Raw genomic sequence first — 13,903 nt, forward strand, 5'->3', positions numbered from 1 at the left:
TGGTTTCTTGAAATTGACTCCGTCACCTGCCTCCGGCACCACCACAGCAGCCACCGAAGAAAAGAATGACGAATCACCTCCTCACCCGAGCTCGACGCGGCTCCATCGCTGATATGCAGCTTTACGGACCTCCAAGGTGGCTCACCAAAAGTGAAACCCTTATCGTTGAACGAGTCAGACCGGGGCAACACCCCGGACACGCCATCGAACTCCAGATCTAGCAACCCACCACGACTAAAACGCCGAAGGAGGAAACCATATCTGCCATCCACCAACCATGACCCCAGCACATGCTCTGTCTTCCAGATGTCGTCGATGCAGATCACAATCTGCATCCGCTCCTGGACTACCTCCCAAGCTCCGCGCCGACGCTGGAGCAAACGCCGTCGCAACGGCGGAGCCCGAGGAACAGGTCCACCACGAGGATGCCGCCGCCGCCACGCCATCCTTACTTGAACAGACTGGTTTCCAAATCCATCCCCAACCATAGTACCGATGGCCTCGTCAGAGAAGGATCCAAAGAATCTTTATTCAGCGTTGTCATCGTCGCCGCCGAAGCAAAGACGATGAACAACCAAAAACCTAGACCACGAGAGCATAAAAACGATCCACACGCGTGGATCCGGCGACCCCCCCTCACCACCGACGACCGAGGCCGCCGGCGGAGGGGAGCCGCCAGGGACGAGAGGAAAAGAGGGACACATATTTGGCCAAGCATCCAGTTCATCATGGTTCTCTTCCAAGGTAGCATTTGTATAATGTAACAGTACGCGCACTGAATAAGTGGCAGCGGCCGTTACATTATACAAATTCAGAACGAACAAACAGAGCAAAGAAAGGGCGCGCCGCTGAAAGACCAAGAGAGAGCAAAGCTGGGGGTATATCAAGTCGCGCACACAAATCCGAGCCGCACGATATGCAGGCGACGGTTTGGATCACTAGCTGGCCACGTCAGTGACGGGGTTAACCTGGGACCCGTTTGTACGTGCGTGTGAGAGTTGGGCTTAAATGCCTAACTTGGAGGGGGGACTGGGCATCTGGGAACACATCACGAACTGAAATCGGGGAAACCTGGCAGGGGCGGACTACCTATCTGAAAAGAAAAAAAACCCATCTTCCTCCTCTCTGAATCTCGTGCTTGTTCTTGAGGCTGTACTGAATTCTACCCTACTCCTACCCGAGTAATGCTAGAGCGTGTGGTGTGAGCCTCTCCTGTGATTACAAATCTTGTAGTGATTTGTATGGTCCTGTCACCAACAAGGATGATTGTTTCGCTGGTAAAACAACAGAGGGGTGGTGGCGCAGTTGGCTAGCGCGTAGGTCTCATAGCTAAAAACGTGAGTCATCCTGAGGTCGAGAGTTCGAGCCTCTCTCACCCCACCTAGAAAAACACCATCGTTGTGATGAAAACGCTCAGTGGCAACTTGGGTCGCCACATATTATATCTGAACTGTCAGATAAAACGAGCAAGTCTGAACCTGGTGTTATTTTTGTTTCTTTCCACAGGGAATTTGGCAAAGAGACGGCAGAGGATGTCTCACACTTGTATGTGGTTAGTTATTAACATGAGCTTGACATTTTTCAATTAGAGATTATTTGCTGGAATCGTTGCTTTATCTGGACCAGAATTGGTCGCCTATAACGCAACAGCCAGATGACAAGGTTAGAATTGAGATCAATCACAAACCAAATCAAAGACAACACCCTTGGAGCAAAATCTTTTCTCGATGCGACATGATAAAAGGAGAAACTGAAAACTGAATCAGCATGAATTTGCAGTGAAGCTAAATCATTTCTTATTCAGCAGAGAGAGGCAAAAAAGTAGGAGTTGACCAGCTAAATAAGCCCCCAGTCTTCTCCAATCCTTCCTACCTACACATAACATCCTTATTACATACGTACAGATCAGGCAAGCAACGGTGGAGATCGATCTACACATAACAGTAACAACAGCGTTCCTACAAAGACTTGAAGGAAACATCACCACAAGATTTATGGATCTACAGGCCGGCTAAGCTTCAAGTCAGCTTTCATTTTCACTTCTTCCCCGTGGCAGCAGCAGACTGAAGGCCGCTCCAGTCGATCCCGCCCGCGATCCGCAGCGCCCTCTCCCGCCAATCTTCTGCCGTGTTCTTCGGTTCTCTGGTCAGAACATGTCACAGCAGACACACCGGTCACTTATATACAGCAGCACTCACTCTGATGTTAAAACAAAAATAAAACAGACAGACAAGGATGAACATAACACTCCATATAGCTTTACCTCTCGTGGCTCAGTTTTTCCATGTCTCGCCGCGTTAGTCTCGGGCCTTCATCCAAGCCCTCGCACACCAATTCACCATTCTCATCCGTGTAACAGAGGATGCCCATGTTTTTGTCTTCATAAACCTGGGAAAACAAAGATATGGTGTTTGCTTCAGATTACCAAAAACAGAGGTGTTACATGCTAACATAATTACATCATCACCATTATACTCCCTCCGCCCGGAAATACTTGTCATCAAAATGAATAAAAGGGGATGTATCTAGATGTATTTTAGTTCTAGATACACCCCTTTTTATCCATTTTGATGACAAGTATTTTCAGACGGAGGGAGTATTTGACATGTTATAGCTCTTGGCAAGAACAGGTACCTACCTTGTTCACCTTGCAGGCGAAGCTGACCAAACTAGAAGCTTGTTGCCTGGATTCGGAACTGGAGCAGCCATCCATGGAAGCTCTTGCGCAGATCTTCCTCCTTGGGACTATGATTGCAGCAGTAGACGAGTAGCACCTCAAGGCAGCCATGACCGAGCTTTGAGATGTGGAATCACACAACTACTGATCATGGAGTACATGTCATGTAAATGGCCATTAGTGGGATAGTGGTGGATGCAGTTTTAAATAGGGATGTTAGGTCAACCAAGCTGTGGCAAAGCAGATGATTGGGTGTGCTGTTAAGATTAAGTTCAGCTGATTGCCTATTAAATTGGCAGGCAAATTCCTTTTTCTAACTCTTGTAGCATTATTGGACAAAATATTCAGGTCATGACTCATGACAGTGACTTCCAAATAGCTTCCCACCAAGTTTCCCCACCTCGGTTTTTACAGAACACAGAATCGGATTTAAAATTGATAAGTTTTTATCTTTTTTGCAAAGGATAAGTTTTAGATTAACTTCAGAATGATACAAAGGAAAAACTCAATTGTTCCAGACATAAATCATGTAACTGACAGTTACAAAGCTCATGTTTTTTCTGTCCGGGCTTCTAAAGTTGTGCTACAGATAAAATAAGCCGGCGACTTTTAATCGCGAAATTCTTCCATGAAAGCTTCATGGAACGCCTTAAAGCGATAGATGATCAGTTGTATTTTCTCCTCCTGTTGCAGGATTGTGCATCTGAAATGCCATGTGCCAGGTACCTTCATTCAGAGTATAAACACAGAAACGAACATAATTAGAATACCAACACAAAAAAACTCTCTGAAAAGACATGGACTCAACATCCATAGACCACATAATAATATTGAATGAAAAAGATAAAATATAAGTTCCTATCTTTATTTCTCTTCTAGTCAGTTTCACACTCACTTGTCCAAACACAGAACCAGGCAAGACGACGATGCCAGTGTTTTCAAGAAGGCGGAGAGCGTAGAACACATCTGGTTTGGTGTTCATTGCCTCAGCAGCCGCAATCGCCCTTTTAGGCAACCGAACAGATGGGAATACAAACATTGCCCCTTCAGCCTTGCTGCAAGTCAGGCCTTCCAGGCTGTTGAATGCCTGCACCATCGCCTAAATAAAACCAGCCCAACAATGTGACATTCAGAGATAATGATATTTTTGCACGTAACAGAATCAGCAATGAAGATAATCATAGAAGTGGATGTGACAAAAGGGAACCTCTGCACATCGGGATAATGATAACATAATGCGATCTCTTTCTTCCCGGTAAGAGGTGTATGACTCATCTCCAACCTGACAAAGGGAGGCTTACTAAAACGTATATAGAAATACAAAGACACGATGAGATGCATATTTATTGACCTTTGGTGGGTTCATGACTAGGCTCACGAGGACCTGGCCGGCTAAGTTGGAGCATGAGCTTAGGGATGCCACTTTGTATACTTGTTTCCGAACTTCAGAATTGAAGCCAGTGACCTCCATGTAACCCCCTCTTCTCCCACATTCTCCATAGTATCCTGATGGAGAAGACGATACTTCTAACAAATATCAATCCATTCGATGGAGAATTTGTGGTGTATGTATGACACTTCACCCCCAGTAGTTCAGAACTTCAGATTACTTGGAACTTCGGAAATAGGAACAGATGATGATACGCCACACTTGGTTTGATATACAAGAAATACAGTATGCGAGACACTCCTTATTAAGCAAAGGGAGGGAAAGACAGTGCCTAGAAAGCCAATAGACAAAGAGTACATGGCGTGCTAGATGGAGAAAAAAGTCATTAGAATAACATTACCAAGTAATGGGTTCAAATTCGAATAAACAAATCACTACATTACCTATATTCGAGAAAAAAATAGTCATTTCATTAGTATGATTCTATTCTATTGACATAACCAATATGCAAATCTGCTTTCGCAAGAAATTCCTTGTGTTGGCTTTACTCGATGAGTCGAAAGTCCAATGTTTAAAGAAATCTTTCTCATGAGTGCACCTAACATACTTCCCCTTCTCATTTTTATAGGAAGTAACAAGAGAGCCGCGTATAACTGAGAATAAACATGGATAAAAGGAAAAACTAGATGTCATATACCATTAGAAACTGAATGGAATGATATTAAAGAAATATCTTCTTCACCAAAACCCATGGACCGTGCTATCTTCTTGAAAGAGATGAATTTCTTTTCATCTGTGTAAACATTTTCTTGGTAAACCTACCAGTAAGTTCAAGAAAAGATACAGCGGGTTACATACACAAAATTCAAGGAAATTATATAGATTCTTATAAAGAAAGATACAAAAACCTCACCTCGTCTGCTAGAAGAACAAGGTTTTCATTTCTGCAGAATTCCACTATTTCACACTGGTTTTCCCTCACAAGAACCTATGTACAATTTAGCCACATCAAGACTTGTAGAACAATATATGGATTACACAAGTCGATGATCAGTAAACACACCTGCCCAGTAGGATTGCCTGGATTTACAACCACAAGTCCCCTAACAGTGATGCCCTCAGATCGGGCACCATCCAGCTGCTTTTTCAGGTCCGAAATACTCACGCCCCAACCTCCTGATTCGTCAAGGTAATATGGTACCTGAGAAAGCAGATATTATCCTGTTTACTGCATATTGGCAACCGGTAAAATCGTAGTTGATGTGGATTCATTTCGATCAAGTAACGTGATACATACAAGAGTTGCACCACACAGAACCATTGAGCTTGTATACAGAAAGTGTGATGGAATCGGGCAAAGGATGCCATCTGTTTCATCTCGTATCAATAGGTGCATTACCATATGAACCTGTTTGGAAATCAAACAAACAACTCGATTGTCAAGAATCATATCCGAAAAGAAGGAAAGAGAGAGATAAAAATAACTTTCATCTGGATGTTTAGTGGCATTGCTCATCTTATCATGGCATATTAGGTGCTTTAAGGCAATCATATATTAGTGCTAAGTGTTAGATGTGTATAGCCCCTTTTCGGTTTATCCCCATTGTATAAGGGGTCTCTTGCACTTTACCACACACTTGTATATGTATTGGCCTTAGGCCCTCCTGAGAATACAGTTGCTCTTTCCTAACATGGTATCAGATGCTTAGGTTCCCCTCGCTCCCCCGCACGCTGCAACTCCGTGCTCCTTTGCTAGACTCTGGCCACCGCCGTCGATCTCATCCCGTCCAGATCCGCCGCCCCGGCTGTCCCGTTCGGCCTTGTCTCCCCCGACTGGCGCATCTTGGCCCGCGCCAAGGCAAGCTCCTGCTCGATCCCGCCTCGGCAGCGCCTCCTCTGCTCGGGCCTGCCTCGGACGCGCCTCCTCTGCTCGATTCCATCCAGGCCGCGCGCTCCTCGTCCCCTCGCGCAGTGCCCGTAGTCCGGCTGTTCCAGCCGCCGCTGGTGCTCCCCTGCTCGTAGCCCGGTTGCCAGGGCCTGTCCGGGCGCGGCTGGATCGAGCTGTTCCAGCCCCCGCCGCGGCTGGATCTCCTGCTGCCGCCGGGGTCCGTCTGACTGCGGCTCCCCTTGATCTGTTTCGGCCGCGGCTCCTCCTGCTCTCCCCAGCCGCTCGTCCGCCCGACCTCTGCTCGCTCTCGAGCCGCTCGTGTGTGAGCGTCTGCTCGATCCAGATCCCGTTCGGGTCTGCGTTGACTCCAAAAAAAAAGAGAGACAATCAGCATGTCTTCGTCTGGCTATGTAGCTGTTCCTCGGTGCTCGGTGATCTTCGATGGCACCAATTATGCTGAGTTTGTGGGCTTCATGCGTATTCATATGCGCGGGCTCCTCCTGTGGGGTGTTCTCTCTGGCGAGGTACCTTGTCAGCCCTGCCCTGTTGCTCCGGTGGCTCCTGTTCCGCCGGTACCGCCGGTACTTGCTCCTGATGCTTCTCAGGCTGATCGCGATGCCGCCAAGGTTCTTGATGATGCTGCAGTTGATGCCTATGATCAGCAGGTATCCGCATACTCTGATGCTCTTTCTGTCTACCGGGATGATCTGTCTGCTAACACTCAGTGGTGCAATGATGATGCCCGAGCTGCTGCTGTCCTCACTGCGAGTGTCCTCCCTCAGTTTGCTTCGGAGTTCATGGGACTTGGCACCGTTGCAGCGATGTGGGCTTATCTCTGTCAGCGCTATCAGCCCTCTGGTGATGCTCTCTACCTATCTGTGGTGCATCAGGAGCACGCCCTCCAGCAAGGTGATTCCTCTGATGATGAGTTCTATTCGCAGTGCTCTGCCATCTGGCGTCAGCTTGACTCCCTTCGGACGGTTGTCTGTGGCACCTGTCGTTGCTGTCAGACTACTCGGTCAGATCTGGAGTTTCAGCGGGTCCATGAGTTCTTATCTCGTCTCCGCTCTGAGTTTGAGCCCAGACGTGCTCACTTGCTTGCTCGTGGTCGTGTTCCTATATCGGAGGTGCTTGCCGAGCTTCGGGCTGAGGAGACACGCCTTCGCTCTGCTGGGTTGCTTTTGGTTCCGTCAGTATTGGCTGCCCGGGCTCCTATGTCGTCTGCTCGTCTCACTGCTTCGCCGCTCCTGCCTACTCCTCCAGGGGGGGTGAGCCGTCCTCCTTATGCTGAGAAGGGCACGTCGCGCCATGACACAGTCTGTGGTTACTGTTCCCGGCCAGGTCACCCAGAGTCTGATTGTCGCCAGAAGAAGCGAGACCAGAGGCGCGTCTCCTCCAGCGGGCCTCCTGTGGCTTCCTCGGCTACGTCACTCACTGACCAGGACATTGTTCGCCTCAAGCGTCTTCTTGCTTCCTCAGGCTCCTTGTCGACTGGCTCTGCTGCTGCTGTGACTGCATCCTCCTCCTCACCATCACAGGCATCTACACAGTCAGGTACATCTTCGTGGGTTCTGGATTCTGGAGCCTCTTTTCATATGTCTTCTGATTCTTCCGCGTTGTCTTCCCTCCGACCTCTTGATTCGCCTGTTAATGTTCTTACTGCCGATGGCACATCTCTTCATGTTGCTAGTCGTGGTATCCTTTCCACTCCGTCCTTTTCTATTCCGAGTGTTTCACATGTTCCTCGTCTTACCATGAATCTGTTTTCTGCTGCCCAACTTACTGATTCTGGTTGTCGTGTCATTCTTGATACCGACTCTTGCTCCATTCAGGATCGTCGCACCAAGACTTTGGTTGGTGCTGGCCCTCGGCGCCGTGAGTCAGAGGGCCTTTGGGAGGTTGACTGGCTTTGTGTTCCTTTCGCTGCCACCACTTCTGCCAGCTCCCATGCTCTTGCTACCTCTTCGTCTGCGTCCTTCCAGCAATGGCATCATCGCCTTGGTCACATCTGTGGCTCTCGCTTGTCTTCTTTAGTTCGTCAGGGCCTCTTAGGGTCTGTATCTGGAGATGTCTCCTTACATTGTAATGGTTGCAGACTTGGCAAACAGACTCAGTTACCTTATCCTACTAGTGAGTCAGTATCTCAGCATCCGTTTGACTTAGTTCATTCTGATGTCTGGGGTCCTGCTCCCTTTGATTCGAAAGGTGGTCATCGCTACTATGTTTTGTTTATTGATGATTTCTCTCGCTACACTTGGCTCTACTTCATGAAATCTCGTAGCGAGGTTCTCTCTATATACAAACGTTTTGCTGCCATGGTTCACACTCAGTTTGCCACGCCCATTCGTACTTTTCGTGCTGACTCTGCTGGGGAGTATATCTCTCAGCTGTTGCGTGGTTTTCTAGCGGAACAGGGTACTCTTGCCCAGTTCTCATGTCCTGGGGCTCATGCTCAGAATGGCGTTGCCGAACGCAAGCATCGTCATTTGCTTGAAACGGCTCGTGCGCTCATGATTGCTGCTTCCCTTCCACCCCATTTTTGGGCTGAGGCTGTTTCCGCATCCACCTATCTCATCAACATTCAGCCATCGACTGCTCTTCAGGGTGGTATTCCTATGGAGTGTCTCACTGGTCGCTCTCCTGACTACTCAGCTCTTCGTATGTTTGGATGTGTGTGCTATGTTCTTCTTGCCCCCCGAGAACGCACCAAACTGACTGCTCAGTCGGTTGAGTGTGTTTTCCTTGGCTACAGCGATGAGCACAAGGGCTATCGATGTTGGGATCCTGTGGGTCGTCGCTTGCGCATCTCGCGTGATGTGACTTTTGACGAGTCTCGTTCTTACTACCCACGTTCTTCTTCCTCGAGTTTCTCTGTCGACGACCTTTCCTTCCTTCTCCTTCCCGATACGCCCCGCTACGTGCCTCCTGTGTCACCTCTTCCTCCGGCACCTCTCATTCCTTCTCATTCACCACCGACCCCGTCTTCTTCCTCCTCCTCCTCCACCTCTCCACCATCATCTCCAGTCCGTCGTCCTCTCTCCCCGTTTCCTCTCCACTATACTCGTCGCCCTCGTACTGAGGATGTCTCCTCTGACGAGCCTTCCACCTCTGCTGCACCTCTCACGCCTCCCCCGGTTCACAACCTCCGTGCTCGGCCTCGCCCTCCGCCTGATCGCTACTCCCCTGATCGGTACGGTCTCTCTGTTATTGCTGAGCCCACTTCCTATCGGACTGCCATGACTCAGCCTGAATGGCAACTTGCGATGGCCGAAGAGCTTGCTGCTCTTGAGCGCTCTGGCACATGGGATCTGGTTCCCCTTCCTTCCGGTATCTGTCCCATCACCTGCAAGTGGGTCTACAAGATTAAGACTCGCTCCGATGGTTCTCTTGAGCGCTACAAAGCTCGTCTTGTGGCCCGTGGTTTTCAGCAGGAGCAGGGGCGCGATTATGATGAGACATTCGCTCCTGTGGCCCACATGACCACTGTTCGCACTCTTCTTGCTGTGGCTTCTGTTTGTCAGTGGTCCATCTCTCAACTTGATGTTCAGAACGCTTTTCTCAATGGTGAGTTGCGTGAGGAGGTTCACATGCAGCCACCACCGGGGTACTATGCTCCTGATGGTATGGTCTGCAGACTTCGCCGCTCCCTATATGGTCTCAAACAGGCCCCTTGCGCCTGGTTTGAGCGCTTTGCCTCTGTGGTGACTGCCGCTGGTTTCTTGCCCAGTAATCATGATCCAGCGCTGTTTGTTCACACGTCTCCTCGTGGTCGGACTCTTCTCCTTCTCTATGTTGATGACATGATCATCACTGGTGACGACTCTGATTACATCGCCTTTGTTAAGGCTCGTCTTCGCGATCAGTTTCTCATGACTGATCTTGGTCCACTTCGCTATTTTCTTGGGATTGAGATCTCTTCGACTCCTGATGGCTTCTACATCTCCCAGGAAAAATATATTCAGGATCCTCTTGCTCGCGCTGCTCTCAGTGATGAGCGCACTGTTGACACTCCCATGGAGCTCAATGTTCAGCTTCGTGCCTCTGATGGTGACCCTCTCCCTAATCCCACTCGCTATCGTCATCTTGTTGGTAGTCTTGTCTATCTTGTTGTTACGCGTCCTGACATCTCCTATCCTGTCCACATTCTGAGTCAGTTTGTCTCAGCCCCCACCTCTGTCCACTATAGTCATCTCCTCCGTGTTCTACGATATCTTCGTGGGGCACGATCTCTCAGCGCCTTTTCTTTCCCCGCTCCAGCTCTCTTGAGCTCCAGGCCTACTCTGATGCTACCTGGGCTAGTGATCCCTCTGATCGACGCTCCCTGTCTGCTTATTGTGTCTTTCTTGGTGGCTCTCTTATTGCCTGGAAGACAAAGAAACAGACTGCAGTTTCTCGCTCGAGTACAGAGGCTGAGTTGCGAGCCATGGCTATGCTGACGGCTGAGGTGATCTGGTTACGATGGCTCCTTGAGGATTTTGGTGTGTCTGCTACTACATCGACTCCTTTATTGTCAGACAGTACTGGTGCTATCAGCATTGCGCGTGACCCGGTGAAGCATGAGCTCACCAAGCACATCGGTGTGGATGCCCACTTTGTGCGTGCTGCTGTGCAGGATCAGACTCTCGCTCTTCACTATGTGCCCTCTGAGTTACAGTTGGCAGACTTCTTCACGAAGGCACAGACTCGAGCGCAGCATAGTTTTCTTCTCTCCAAACTCAGTGTTGTCGACCCACCATGAGTTTGAGGGGGGGTGTTAGATGTGTATAGCCCCTTTTCGGTTTATCCCCATTGTATAAGGGGTCTCTTGCACTTTACCACACACTTGTATATGTATTGGCCTTAGGCCCTCCTGAGAATACAATTGCTCTTTCCTAACACTAAGGACGAGGTTCGTAAAGAAAATAGTGCTAATGACTAAAGTGCAAAAGTAACTTCCAAAAAGTAGTTTGACAGCGTATGGAATATAACATTGTCAGCATGCCCAGAAGTAGCAAAGGAGCACAATATCTCCAACTATTATTCAGAGTGTTATGCACAAGATGGTGGATGGAGGAATTGCACACATATGGTGGATCAAATAGTACCGGCGCGGCTGCTCCATCTGTTAGGAAAATGTCCTCTGCATTGCATGGGAAAGCATCACGAGAGGCTATTCCTGCAGCAATTGCATTCCGCAACCCTTCGGTACCCTAGAGGTGAAAACGGTCAGGTTTAACTAAAGCTCATTTCTGCATTTGTCAAAAAAGGTTCTGGGCTCCTGATCTTGCCTGACAGTGGCTGTATCCTCCCATTGCTCTCCCAGGAATGAGGTCTAGAATCTCCCTTGCCCTTGTTATTGCATCAGAACTGCAACAGCAACAATCGCGTTGAGCTATCGGTTATGAATTTGAATGCATCTTGCTCAAATGATGTGTGGTGTTTATTACCTGAAGATGGAACTAGTTACACTGCAGTCTAGTAGATGCGGGTAATCACACAAGGCAAGAACCTGGAAGACAAGAAAGCATCAGAGCATGAAGAAACGAGATTGCTAATAAAAGAGTTCATATGGAGCAAATCACCCACCTCACGGAAGAACTTAATTGGTTGTTGTCCAAGGTAATGTGGATTGCTAAGGTTGCAATAGATTATCTATCGGAAGAAATGGCAAAATTAACCACAGTAAAAAAACACTAACAGAAGTAGACGTGGCAAGGTTCTGAATTTGGGGAAAGTTGCAGCCTCATTGAAACATACCTCATTGAAAGGGTATGAATCTCATTGAAAGGGTATGAATCTCGATTTGTTTGTCAATAATGTGATGAGATTCACTGGAACATACCTCATTGAAAGGGTATGAATCTCGATTTGTTTCTAGCTCTTTTTGCATGCGCTGGACACCAAGAAAAAGAAGAGAAGATCACTTAATTTGCATGATGTGCCAAGCTCAAGTTACATGTAATTTCAAGTCTGCAGACAAGTCAGCAACAATTAATAGGTGCAGCAAAATAGTAGAGTGGCAAAAATGTACCAAAGGGAAGTGCTCTTTGAATAGTCATATGAATACATTCTGGTGGATCTCACCCAATCCATGGCAGTAGTGATAAAGCGAATCAACACAGTGAAAGGAAAGAGACAGAGCTGTAGGCTATAGCTAATGAGGCTTGCTACCCTGTCCTGACACCACGGCATGTCAACCTGTGAAGCCTCTCCTCTTCCTTTAAGGGTTCTACCAACCAATCAATCGCTAAACATGGGCAATGTTGGTGTTTCTTGATGTCCAATGAGATTGGGGTCGTTTGGATCATTTTTTTTTTGTGTGTGTGTGTGTGTGTGGAGAAATTCAAAAATTCGTGTCCAAAGTCCAAACATATGGTTCTGTCTCATGTACGGCCGCTCAGACGCATAAATCGTAGTGCAGCAGCTTCCGTTTCTCAGGGATTTCAATCTCTTGGGAAATACAGTAGTAACTGGGGAAGGTACCTGCGCGCGGCCGGCGACGGCGCCCCCGAGGTGATCCGCGAGCGCCAGCACCTGCAAAACCAACCGGCCGCCAGCATTGGACTTGGAAACGCATGTGGATCGGGCGGCGGCGGAGACCTGCTACCTTTGGGTTTAGGGAGTCGACGGTGAGGGCGCGCGCGGAGGCGGGAGACATCGTCGCTGAGACCCGGGCGACGACGGCGGGCGGGGGGGGAGAGCGGTGGAAGCGGGGTGGTAAGCGGCGGCCTGGGAAGAGGGCACGGGGAGGGGAGAGTGGGGTGGCAGTTCAGTCGGTCGGTCGATCACGAGGGTGGCAGGTTTGGTTGGCTAGCCAAGCCACAGTCCAAATGTTGCTTCACGTGTTACGTGCTGCAGGCCGCCGCCACCTCGGGAGTCGGGACGTGACGTACTTCTTCGCCGCGAAAGCCCGGAGCATCCCTGGCGATTCCGCAAAATTACCGCGAAATGGCCATCGCAGCCGATCCAACGGCTCAGCTCGCGGAAGGCGCTCCGGCCGTAGGATGCGCTCATTTATGTTTACCGTTAGTAATCGTCTCTCCTGCTAGTTGCTTTTACCGCCAACGTCGGGAGTTAAACTGAGGCTTAACTAATCCGGAATGTGGCTAAGGTTGTACTCATTATCAATTCCCCAATTCCGTTGTGATGGCTAAATTCATGTACAGATTCTTATATTTCATATACTTATGTATTAAACTGGACTTAATTTGGCCTTGCAGTGTCGAAAACGCTCTTATATTATAGGACGGAGAGAGTAGTATATACTTGCTCAGATTTCATAATCAGATACACTTTGCGTAGCCATTTCTTACATGGACCTGATGTTCCCACACAGCCGTCAGCTGCCTCTAGCCATCTCCTTCACCATCGTCTCCTCTTTGTCGTTACGTAAAAGGTCATCATGCATGATATCTTTGCGGTGCACTAGAGACGGCTAACCCTCAGGCCCCGCTTGGAATCGGGGTAAATTTATGCACCCATATATCTTTTACAAGCGTATATTACCAGCCATATGTGATTTTCAACTAAGAAAAAGAAACGACGCAGGAATATGTATATTTCACAAGTGTAAACCATGGAAATCAAAAATCAAATCAAGCACTCACGCGGATCTACCAGTCATGACCTGTCATTGAGGTCCTATAAAGGTGAGGCTCCATTAGGTCTAGTGTGTTTAGAGCTTCAAACAAACTCTGCCAGTATAAAAACAAGAAGCCAACCCACACAATAGCGCACCAATAGCTACCCAAACAACCTAACACAAAATGCAATCCGAACTAAAAAAAGCCTCTCACAAAACACCCCCAAAAGGCCCACCCACACACCCAATCCTGAAGGGCACTGCCAACAAACCATAGCAATTGTGCGTGTAGAGGGGAACCAGGTCGTGCGACTGTCAGGACAGGGCAAGAAGTGGACACACCCAGGACATGGACGAGGACGCGGCACTCCTCCTTGGGATGCAGCC

General features: G+C 48.6%; 2 protein-coding genes and 1 non-coding gene across 4 annotated transcripts; 1 reads left to right on the top strand and 2 right to left on the bottom strand.

Moving 5' to 3' along the window:
• The first annotated feature begins 1,290 nt into the window (after positions 1 to 1,290).
• Positions 1,291 to 1,380, top strand: TRNAM-CAU (transfer RNA methionine (anticodon CAU)). Its single transcript is given in 2 exon segments — positions 1,291 to 1,328; positions 1,345 to 1,380. It is a non-coding gene; the product is annotated as a tRNA-Met (tRNA).
• A 399-nt stretch (positions 1,381 to 1,779) lies between these two features.
• LOC123110497 (uncharacterized) lies at positions 1,780 to 2,994 on the bottom strand. The gene is made up of 3 exons (XM_044531031.1): positions 2,639 to 2,994; positions 2,264 to 2,388; positions 1,780 to 2,142 (listed from the first exon to the last, which is right to left on the bottom strand). The coding sequence occupies exons 1-3, from the start codon at positions 2,786 to 2,788 to the stop codon at positions 2,037 to 2,039; spliced, it is 381 nt and encodes a 126-aa protein (XP_044386966.1). The 5' UTR covers positions 2,789 to 2,994; the 3' UTR covers positions 1,780 to 2,036.
• A 132-nt stretch (positions 2,995 to 3,126) lies between these two features.
• On the bottom strand, positions 3,127 to 12,731 carry LOC123110496 (alanine aminotransferase 2). Of its 2 annotated transcripts, XM_044531029.1 has the most exons (15): positions 12,542 to 12,731; positions 12,418 to 12,468; positions 11,777 to 11,827; positions 11,521 to 11,586; positions 11,382 to 11,443; positions 11,223 to 11,301; positions 11,040 to 11,144; positions 5,365 to 5,475; positions 5,131 to 5,268; positions 4,981 to 5,055; positions 4,765 to 4,885; positions 4,029 to 4,183; positions 3,885 to 3,959; positions 3,573 to 3,776; positions 3,127 to 3,403 (listed from the first exon to the last, which is right to left on the bottom strand). In XM_044531029.1, the coding sequence occupies exons 1-15, from the start codon at positions 12,590 to 12,592 to the stop codon at positions 3,287 to 3,289; spliced, it is 1,461 nt and encodes a 486-aa protein (XP_044386964.1). In that variant the 5' UTR covers positions 12,593 to 12,731; the 3' UTR covers positions 3,127 to 3,286. The 2 variants fall into 2 exon arrangements, with proteins under 2 accessions (XP_044386964.1, XP_044386965.1); XM_044531030.1 differs by having other exon boundaries at positions 11,777 to 11,904; positions 12,418 to 12,685.
• Positions 12,732 to 13,903: the final 1,172 nt, after the last annotated feature.

This window comes from Triticum aestivum, chromosome 5B (genome assembly GCF_018294505.1).
Source record: "Triticum aestivum cultivar Chinese Spring chromosome 5B, IWGSC CS RefSeq v2.1, whole genome shotgun sequence".
Lineage (NCBI taxonomy): Eukaryota > Viridiplantae > Streptophyta > Magnoliopsida > Poales > Poaceae > Triticum > Triticum aestivum.